The sequence below is a fragment of the Heteronotia binoei genome, chromosome 19 (assembly GCF_032191835.1).
Source record: "Heteronotia binoei isolate CCM8104 ecotype False Entrance Well chromosome 19, APGP_CSIRO_Hbin_v1, whole genome shotgun sequence".
Lineage (NCBI taxonomy): Eukaryota > Metazoa > Chordata > Lepidosauria > Squamata > Gekkonidae > Heteronotia > Heteronotia binoei.
The window spans coordinates 24742305-24753539 of NC_083241.1; the positions used below are offsets into that span (position 1 = coordinate 24742305).

General features: G+C 51.3%; 1 protein-coding gene across 1 annotated transcript in view; it reads left to right on the plus strand.

Annotated features, from left to right (window-relative positions):
- The window catches only part of CEP152 (centrosomal protein 152), a 55379-nt gene extending 44481 nt beyond the window's left edge, over positions 1-10898 (plus strand). Inside the window, exons 27-28 of the mRNA XM_060259966.1 lie at positions 8484-8587; positions 9536-10898. Coding sequence (XP_060115949.1) covers positions 8484-8587; positions 9536-10542 — 1111 coding nt within the window. The 3' untranslated portion in view covers positions 10543-10898. The remainder of the gene's footprint in view (positions 1-8483; positions 8588-9535) is intronic.
- The last annotated feature ends 337 nt before the right edge of the window (positions 10899-11235 follow it).

Consider the following 11235-nt stretch of genomic DNA (forward strand, 5'->3'; position numbering starts at 1 on the left):
GAGCCTCCATCTTTAAGGAAGGCTCCAACAGCACCCCCAAGCTCCTGACCCTGTCCGCCGCTATCAGCGGCGCACCGTCAAAGGCTGGTAGGGGGATTCCCCTTTCCGGACCGCGGCGACCCAAGCAAAGGACCTCTGTCTTCGCAGGGTTAAGCTTCAGCCCGCTCAGTCTGAGCCATTCAGCCACGGCATATAGTGCCCGATCTAGATTTTCCGGGACGCAGGTCGGCTGGCCGTCCATCAGTAGATAGAGCTGGGTGTCATCAGCATACTGATGACACCCTAGCCCGTACCTTCGGGCAATCTGGGCAAGAGGTCGCATATAGATGTTAAATAACATCGGGGAGAGAACCGCCCCTTGGGGCACACCACAATCAAGTGTGCACCTCCGGGACAGCTCCCCCCCAACTGCGACCCTTTGTCCCCGACCTTCAAGGAAAGAGGAAAGCCACTGTAAAGCCAACCCCTGAATCCCTGCGTCGGCGAGGCGACCCTTCAGTAGCCGATGGTCGACCGTGTCGAACGCAGCCGACAGGTCTAACAGCATCAGCACCGCCGAGCCGCCCCGATCCAGATGCCGTTGAAGGTCATCCACTAGGGCGACCAGCACCGTCTCCGTCCCATGTCCCGGGCGAAAGCCGGACTGTTCCCGAAAACACTACGATCTGGCACTCAACATCTGCTGACCATCCCTGGCCCAAAGGACATCCAACTAGCCTCGGCCAGGGCCTTTTCGGCTCCCCTCAGAGATCCAGACCCTTACTGAATTGTTACCTTTTCGTAGGGCCTGTAAGACGGAGCTGTTTTACCAGGCACTTGGTTGAGGCAGCAGGCGTCCTGTCCCATTGGCTGACCTTATGCTGTGATTCCACCTCTGCTAAAATACTGACTTTATATTATCTGATGTTCAGTATATTATGATGTGCCCAACTGAGCCGCCAAATTCTCTTGTCTATTTTTATTGGTTTTAATTGCTGTTTTACTGTTTTAAAATGTTGTTATCCACCCTGAGCCAGTCTGGGAACGGGCAGAATATAAATTATTTAAAATAAATAAATAAACAGCCTTGCGGTGCAGTCCCATGCAGAATTACTCCAGTCAGAGCCAGCTAACTTCAGGGGCCTTAGGCTGGAGTAACTCTGCTTAGGGATTGCTCCGTGAGTCGAGGTTTATATGTGTGTCCTCCTCATCCTCTCCACTGGAAACAGTGCCTGAGTGGTCGTTGGGAATGCTGCCTCTTGTTCCCAGTGGGGCTAGGCTGCGCATAGCATCAGGTGGGGTAGCTGTGTTGGCCTGCAAATGCACAGCAAGTCCAGTAGCACTCTGAAGGCCGATGAAGGAAGCTTCTCTCCTGGAAAGCTACTCAGTCTTTTAAGTTGTGACTGGATTCCCTTGTATCGGGAACGTGCAGCCCCGTGCAGAATTATTCCAGTCGAAGCCAGCTGGTTGGTATCCTCCTGCTGCACAGCAGAGGTCTTTCATGGATCTTCTTCGTGGTCTCTGTGCAGTCCCACACATGGGTCTTGCCGCAGGCAACGGATCCATACCTCGGAGCTCCAATAGCTCGTTTATAACGTCTTTTGGCGCGCTTTCCTCCCGCCCTGGGGAGCAGGCAGCGACTGCGCATGCCTGGAGCGGGGGGAGAGCGCCCATTCCACTCAGTTTCTTCCCTTCCGCCGCCCGGACAACACCTACCTCGTTGCGTTCCTCCTCTGGCTCGTCTCTTGGTATCGTACTATCTCTCTTACTTCTCCTTTTCTATTTTCTTCGTCCCTTTAATATATATTAAAAAAAAAAAAAAAAAAAAAGGTAGATCCGACTTCTGCGCTTTTGCCTTTTTTCCTTTCTACCCCCCCCCCCAACCCCGTCTCTCCCTTCCCTCCTTCCCCTGTCCGGAACGGATGGAAGGGAAAATCACCTTCAAAAGGTGCAGGCAGTGTGCTGCTAAAATCCCGTCATCCGACGGTCACTCGCTCTGCCTTTTTTGCTTGGGGGAATCCCATAGAACCGATAACTGTCACCACTGCGCTTGCTTCGGTAAGCAGGCGCGTAAGAACAGAGCGGCTCGTCTTCGTAGCTTCCTCATTGAGTCTTCTCTCCGCGGGATGTCTACTTCAGATCCGCCGCCTCCCCCACTTAGAGCGGGAGATTCGGCAGCGTCGGCCCTTCCTACCGCTCCTAGGAAACATAAGTCCGACAAAAAGGCCTCTAAACACTCTGAGGGGCATAAGGCGCCTAAACAAGCCCGTCAGGGCGAATACTCGGCTCCGAAAACCTCCAGTCCGAGCACCTTGGCGCCTAAGAAGCACGACCCGTCAGCTTCTACCTCCGCGCGCCCTAGTACTTCCGCTTTTGCTACGGCTGCGCAATCGGCCTCGGCGGCTGCGCAATCGCAATCAGTTGCTTCGGCGGCACAAGCGGCTTCTGCGCAGTCGACTCCGATTCTACCCATCGAACTTTCAGCTCCTTCTGACGTCATCTCGGAAATGCCTAGCCTCACTCAAACTTCTCTTGAAGTTATCCCGATTGGCTCTAGATCGCCCTCGGTGCACAGCCTTCCTCCCAGCGATATCCTCGACTCCGAGGCTCCACCTCTCAGACCGGAATCCTTCCTCGACATCACTACGCCAGTGCTGAAGGACGTTACAACTCCGGTACTCAGGGATTCCACAGCACCATTGCTTAAGGACAATACTACCCCACTGCTTGTCGAATCTTCTACTCAGGTCTCTTCGCATCGGCTCCGATCTCGATCTCCGCGGCCCCGCTCTCGCTCGCGGTCTCCGCTTCGCCCAAGGTCTCCGCTCCGGGATCCTCCGCTTCGTCTTAGGTCTCCGATCCGAGATCCTCCGCTCCGTCCCAGGTCTCCGATCCGACATCCTCCCAATTCTCCACATCGGGAGGACTACCATGACTTTCGACGCGACCGCTCTCGGTCCCGGTACGGCGACTACTATCGCGACTATCGACAAGACCGCTCTCCATCCCGGTCTCCGTCACCTCGCCTTTACTCACGTTACCATCGGTACCAGAGTTCGCCTTCGCGCCACAGCTACAGGCATCTCTCTGACTTCGATCCGGACTCCTTTCACAGAGATGTCTATATGCCTCGACTCAGGGACTATTATTCTCCCGGACCCCGCGACTACTATCGTGCACGCGATCAGCGATCTCCTTTGCACCGTCACCTGTCTCCGGATCGCTATGGGGATTACCAACATTACTATTCCCCCCGACGGGAGCCTACTCCACGCACCCGAGATGATGCGGCAGCCCTTCGGAACCGAGACACTTTCGACTCCCAGACTGCACCCGATCCACACGATGTTCTGCAGCCTCCTGTCCGTCCTCGGGACCGGGTTTCTCCTAGAACCGCATCCGCATCGGTTTCTAAACCGACTGCCTCGCCTCTCAAACGCCCTCGGGACCCTTCACCTGTCGAGCCCAAGTCACCACAGCATCCACTCTCGACTTCTGACAGAGACACTTCTGATCACTCCGACTCCGAGGAGGCCCCAGCCTCCCCCGCATCGGACCAACCTCCTAGGCTCTCACCATCTGACAGTTCCAAGGCCTACCTTAATCTCATAACAACTATGGCTTCCGCACTAAACATTCCTATGTCCTCTGACTCACCCAAGATCTCGGATGTGGTACATGACCTAGTCCGTTCAGACTTCCCTGACAGCTCTTCGCTTCCTATGCTCCCTGTACACTTGGAGGGCCTCCAAGAAGCCTGGGATAAGCCGGCCTCGATCCCTACGCTTTCCCGACGCCTGGATTCCCTTTACAGGGTTCAAGCAGCTGACTGCAAATTCCTCGCCTCCCACCCGGCGCCCAACTCCATCGTTGTTCATTCGGCCACCAAGAACAAACAATCTCGCCACCCTGTTCCTCCTGACCGCGAGGGCCGTAAACTGGACACTCTGGCTAAAAAGATCTATAGCTTCTCCTCGACTAATTCCAAGCTGAACAATTACTTGGCCTATTTTGCTGCCTACACCTTCAACCTGGCGAACCAGATCACCCCGCATATTACATCCATGCCTGACTCCTCTCAGAAAGCGGTCTCGTCTCTCGTCTCTGAGCTTTCCCGTGTCTCCAAACAACAGATCAACTCCATTCGCCATGCGGTCTCCTGTTCCTCCCGAGTGTTTGCGACATCTGTAGCCTTACGTCGCCATGCCTGGCTCCGCTCTACCAACCTTCAACCAGATATCAAGCAACGTATAGAGGACCTTCCTTTCGATGGCCTGGGTCTATTCCATGCGTCCACAGACGAGGTCCTAGCTTCGGTCGATGACGGCCGTAAGAGAGCCAAACGCCTCGGCGTCACACAACCTACCTCCCTGCCCTCTAACAGGCAGAGACCCTGGAAGCCATCTTTTCAGCGTCGTCAACGATCGCCTAAATCTCAGGAGTTCTGGAAAAGGAAACCCCTGCCTAAACAGCCCTTTCATCAGAGGCCACGGACTCAGCCCTCTAAGAAGCAGTCCCAGACAGGCAAACAGTCTCTTTGACTCTCCCAAGGGGCAGACCAGACTATTCCCCTTTTACCCTCGTTGGAGTTCCATCACCACCGACTCTTGGGTCCTTACCATCGTGCGTTTAGGTTACGCAATAGAGTTCGTTTCGCCACCACACCACCACCACTTCATAGCCACCCCTCCATCTGCACTCCTCCAGCAGGAAATCCTGGACTTGCTCCAGAAGAATGCCATAGAACCCGTTCCTCCTCAACACCGAGGGACGGGATTCTACTCAAGATACTTCCTGGTCCCCAAACGGGATGGAGGGAAGCGCCCTATCCTCGATCTTCGGAAGCTGAACAAATTCATAGAATACAGGAAGTTCAGAATGATCTCCCTACAGGGCATCCTGCCTCTTATCCCCAGGGATTCCTGGATGGCTTCCCTAGATCTTCAGGACGCTTACTTCCATGTGACAATTCGACCTCAGCACCGGAAGTACCTGCGATTCGCTGTGGGGAGAGACCACTTCCAGTACGTCTCCCTGCCCTTCGGCCTCTCCACTGCGCCAAGGGTATTCACCAAGTGCATGGCGGTGGTGGCAGCGGCTCTCAGACTTCGAAACATCACAGTTTTCCCGTATATCGACGACTGGCTCCTCATAGCACCAAGCCAGCGTCGGTTGCAGGCCAACATCAGCACAACACTCTCTCTTCTCGATTCCTTAGGGCTTCGGGTGAATGCATCCAAATCCCATCTCGAGCCCACCCAAGACATCAAGTTTATAGGGGCTCTCCTCCGCACTTCTCTCCACCGTGCCTTCCTCCCAGGGGATCGAGCACTTACTATCATCACCTTAGCCAAGTCGATTCAGCATCAGCCTTACCAGTCGGCATTCATCATACAACGCTTGCTGGGCCTCATGGCTGCCACAACTTCCGTCATCCACTTTGCCAAGCTACGGATGCGACAACTACAGCTTTGGTTTGTAAGAGCTTACCATCCTCAGTTGCAACCGCAGAATGTCCTACTTATGGTCCCCCAGAGAGTACTTTCATCCCTAACGTGGTGGACGATACCCAGCAACCTCCTCGCGGGCATGCCATTTTTACCGGCACCCCCAGTGGCTGTTGTGACAACGGACGCCTCAAAGTGGGGATGGGGAGCCCACTTAGAGGACAAAACCGTCAGAGGCCTTTGGACCCCTTCCGAGAGGGCCATGCACATAAACTGCTTAGAACTGATTGCCGTGCACAGGGCCCTCTTATCCTTTCTCCCACTGATCATCGGGAGCCATGTCCAAATTTCAACGGACAACATGGCAACGGTGTACTATATCAACAAGCAGGGAGGAACCAGGTCGCTCCGGCTCTGCCGTATAGCCGTCTCACTCTGGGAATGGTGCCTGGAGCACGACATTTACCTGACCGCGATTCACCTCCCAGGTGTCGACAATGTTCTGGCCGACTCGCTGAGCAGGTTTCGTCTGGACGACCACGAATGGTCCCTCAATCCGACCTACCTTCGAGCCATTTTCAGGTGCTTCGGAACACCCAAGGTGGATGTCTTTGCTTCCAAGGACAATGCCAAGTGTCCACGCTACTTTTCCAGGAGGCGGAACGACGCCTTCCTACACAGATGGACAGGTCCTCTCCACTATATCTTCCCACCAACCCCTCTACTAACTCGGGTGTTGATGAAGATAACACGAGACGGCACGGACTGCATCCTGGTAGCCCCCTGGTGGCCACGGCAACCATGGTTCACGAGACTTCTCCAGTTATCTCATCACACTTACCGTCGTCTCCCGTTCGCGATCGACCTCCTCTCCCAAGCCAACGGTCAGATATTGCACCACAACCCTCAGGTTCTGGCCCTTACGGCATGGAGAATTCGACCTCCCACCTCTCCGCAGAGGTAGCACACGTTATTCTTAATGCCAGGAAGCCCTCCACAAGGCTTTCGTACCGAAGGAAGTGGAAACGCTTCTCCTCGTTCGCGGCTACTAACCATCTACTTCCTGAATCGGTACCTCTCAATATGATCCTGGACTATTTGCTTTCACTGAAGAAATCAGGACTCTGTTACTCATCCCTCAAGGTTCATCTGTCCGCCATCTCCGCGTTCCACAATCCGGTAGACGGCAAGACAGTTTTTTCTCATCCCTTGTCCAAGTCCTTTCTCAAGGGCATGTTGCACCTCAATCCCCCTGTTAAACCTCTTGTTCCAACTTGGAGTTTATCCCTAGTTCTTTCCTCGCTTATGAAGGCACCATTCGAACCCATGGCCACCATAGACCTCAACCTTCTTTCCTGGAAGACAGCGTTGCTCGTTGCCCTCACCTCTGGTAAGCGGGCAAGTGACCTATGCGCTTTCCGCCACGATCCTCCTTACACCATCTTCCACAAGGAAAAGGTTGTCCTGAGACCGGACCCTGCGTTCCTTCCTAAAGTTGTCTCCCAGTTCCACTTGTCGACTGCAACCTCTCTGCCGACTTTTTTTCCCAACCCAACTGACCAGGGACAACGGGCCTTGCATTCTTTGGACGCAAGAAGAGCATTATCCTTCTACCTCCATCGTACACGGCCTTTCCGTAAGGACCCTAATTTATTTGTGGCATACGGAAACCCTTGCAGGGGACACAAGATCTCTACCCAGAGACTTTCAAAATGGGTAGTGAGTGCTATTAGGCTGTGCTACGATCTGGCTAAGCAGCCTCTGCCCGAAGGCCTTAAGGCGCACTCCACTAGAGCGGTCTCGACGTCTTCGGCCTTCTTGCACGGCGTCTCCATGGAGGACATCTGTGCAGCCGCATCCTGGTCCTCTCCCTCCACGTTCGTCTCCCATTACGCGTTGGACGTTCGTGCGAGACGTGACGCCTCCTTCGGACAAGCGGTCCTCAGATCCATCTTTCACTGAAATGGAGGTGAGTGCATCCGCTTATACTCCTATACCACACAGTCTTTGGTATGGGTCAGGTGACTAACTTTTTATTTTCCAGCACCCTCCTCCAGGACTCTTAGCTAGCTAGTCACCCATGTGTGGGACTGCACAGAGACCACGAAGAAGATAAACAGGTTGCTTACCTGTAACTGATGATCTTCGAGTGGTCATCTGTGCAGTCACACACGCCCACCCAGCCTTCCCCGCTGCTGGCCTCTGGTACTTCTTGCTTTAACCTTTCTAGTCTTGCCAGTGGCGGCTGGAAGAAACTGAGTGGAATGGGCGCTCTCCCCCCGCTCCAGGCATGCGCAGTCGCTGCCTGCTCCCCAGGGCGGGAGGAAAGCGCGCCAAAAGACGTTATAAACGAGCTATTGGAGCTCCGAGGTATGGATCCGTTGCCTGCGGCAAGACCCATGTGTGGGACTGCACAGATGACCACTCGAAGATCATCAGTTACAGGTAAGCAACCTGTTTTTCTCCTCCCCATCCCCGTCCCCCAAGTTCATTGGTGGATAGCAGGAAACGGCAGCACTTCTTATGTCCATCTGCAGCTGGGAAGAACCACAGTTTATGAGTTCTCTCTCTAGGTCTCTGAAACCTCACCTTTGATACCTCTGTATTCTACAGACTTCCATACATTTAAAAAGTCCAAATGATGGGATTGTTCTAAAAACCAACAGGGAGTATTTTGAGTGGCAGTTTCATTTAGTGGTGGAAAGTGCGATCGAGTCTCAGCCAATAGATAGAGACCACATAAAGATTGCCAGGCCAGAAACTAATTAGAGGTGGTTTGCTAGCGCCCACTTCTGTGTAGTGCTCCCGGATGTCTTGGTGGTCTCCAATCCAAATAATGTCTCTGTTTAAGTCCGTTCTCAGGTGAGCCATCCAGGACAGGGCCAGATTAAAGCAATGTCTTAAAAGTGGTTTTCAGAATTTAAATACAGCTTGAAAGCCTTTTTTCCTGTCTCAAAATTAACTTAACTGAAAGCCTCATATGCTTGGCTGCTTCAAAACTGTCAAGGAGGAGCTGATCTTTTAGAATTTCCTTTTTTTCTTGGGGATTTCCCACAGGGCTGAGAAGAAAATAATCTGTGCCGCTGGCAAACTTGCTACCATGGCCAAAATCCTAGAAACTCCAGTGCGTAATTCATCGCAGAGCACAGCTGCCCATTCAGGTATGGTGATGTGAAGGTCGGTTTTCGGTTTTTCAGCTCTCTGCCTTCTGCTTTAGTAATGAGGAGGTCAGCGTTTCGCTTCTCTAGTGCTTCTGTAGCAAGCATCAGCTGCCTGTGGCTGTAGAGCCAAATATGGCTCAGGATAGAACAACATTTCACTCCTCAGAAAAGAAAATGCACCATTGGTAGAGAGCATTTTAAGTAAGGTATAGCGGCAGACTAGGTGGGATGCTAGAATGATGTGAAGGGAATGGTAGGTAGATTTTGATGGGGCTGAGGGGCTTCTTTTAATAAGTTTTACAAAAAGGGAAGATGCTGCCAGTAATCCGAGTGTCAAGCAATGCACAGACCTGTGCCAGTGTGCTAAAACACCTCACAGAAGTTGCTTCTGTGTATATAGGTATGAATTATTGCAAGACCTTGGGTGAGCCACTTTGTGATCAAGGACTCAACAACAGTCAGTGTTTGGGCCACAGAAACTTCAAGGATTATTAATTCACATATCAGAAATACTGTGTATTTTTCAGTTATGCTTTGTCCTACTGGCGCTTTGTTGATTATTCTGAATTTTGCCATAGTTTTACTCTAGCCTGCTGACTTCAGTTTATTACATACATTTCCAGTTGAAACTTTTCAGTGCATGTGAAACATTTTTAGAAGATGATGATGATATTGGATTTATATCCCGCCCTCCATTCTGAATCTCAGAGCGGCTCACAATCTCCTTTACCTTCTTCCCCCACAACAGACACCCTGTGAGGTGGGTGGGGCTTAGAGGGCTCTCACAGCAGCTGCCCTTCCAAGGACAACCTCTGCCAGAGCTATGACTGACCCAAGGCCATTCCAGCAGCTGCAAGCGGAGGAGGAATGCTGGAAACTTGGATATATTAATCATATTTGCTTGTATTTTTTGGTTTTTTCCCTTCCCACTTTTTTTTTTTAATCTAGCCCTGTCCTGGAATTCCAAGCCATTTGCCGGGGCCGAGGATCCCAAAGGAAATCATTTGCAGCAACCTACACAAGTCCATGCAGAAGATCAGGCTGGGGGCAGGAGTGTTGCCCAAAAGGCCAACCAGCAAGTGACTCAGAAACGAATACCTTGTAGCCTAAGGGAGCGGCTTGATGCTGAAAGTCCACCTCCTTTGCCTTCCCATACCCTTCCTAGCAGGAATTCTTTTAAACAACTGGATGGTGTTTTGGTAGGTGCAGTAACCTCAGCAGTGGCTTCCCACGGGGACTGGAGTGCAGACAAAGGTCTGTCTCACACTGTTGATGCTGTGGTGTTCCAGAATTGTTCCCCTCACATTTCTCAAACAAAGTTCCAAAATATGAATCCAGCTAGTTGTAGCAATGGTGGATCGGACTCTGGGGGACTTCGAGTATTGCCTCAGAACCAAAATGAAAGGTCAGTCGTAAAAGAATTCGGGTGCCTTCAGCCCACCAGGTATCAGAAGCCAGCTCCTCGCAAAACGAACGGCTTTGATGTTCTTCAGGAGACTCCAGTAAAGGACGACGGAAGCTCTGCCAATTGTAGCCTGGTTACTGAGCCTCTGCATTTGGAAAGCAATGATGTGTCTTCATACCCTGATCAGAAAGCACAACCTAGCACCCAGGTTGAATTCTGCCAAAGGTTTCACACAGCAAAACAATTTCCTCACGCCCAGGAAGGCGCTGCTGGTTTTTACCAGCATGCCAGCAGTCAAAGAGACAAGGTTCTTGTCACTGCAGACCAAGCCTTAGATTGCAGCGAAGGCCCTCGGAAGGCGAACCTGGGTCATGCGCCATGTCAGAATGCAGACAAATCAAGTCCTCCTCATGCCCAGCAAAGTGATGCAGTGTCGTGTTTGAATGTAGGAAGAAGCTACAACTTGCTGCCTTCAAGGAAACGGATACATGATGTGAAGGATTTTCAGCAGGACAGTGGTTTTGACAGCCCCCAGATTAATTTTGATTAACATCAGGGGCTCTCTGAACAGTCTAATAAAAGAGACACTTGAAATATATTTAGGGAAAGTCATGGAAGGAGCAGGAGATTGTGCCACAAACTTCTGAGGTGCCTTTTTATATTTATTGCCTTCCTAATTTGTCTTACATGAACAAACCGACCCCAAATATTGCAGGTTTTGGATATGTCTTTGCTATCTGATTTAAATATGTATAAGCTGTCTTTTTTAAAAAGATACATTTTTGCGTGTGTGTGTATGTGAAAAATAATCTATTTTTATACCTGAAAGATTTTGCATGCAGTACAATGCAACCTTTTATATTATTTATACAGAAATAAAGCTTTTTTTGTGGTTTGTTTTGTAAAGTTGTCATGGAACTTTCCACAGCATTAGGACCAATTTTTACCTTTGCTTATTTAGTTACACTTCCACCATTCCTCAGTGGAGCTGATGATGGTAATGTCAATTGGGGGGCACAGTGGGAGGGCTTCTAGTGTCCTGGCCCACTGGTGCACCCGCTGATGGCACTTGGGGTTTTTTGGCCTCTGTGTGACACAGAGTGTTGGACTGGATGGGCCACTGGCCTGATCCAACATGGTTTCTCTTATATTCTTAATTATCAGTCTCCCATCTGAACACTGGTCAGTCTTGGAATGAAAACATCTTAATGTAACGAAGATAGAAGATGATGATATTGGATTT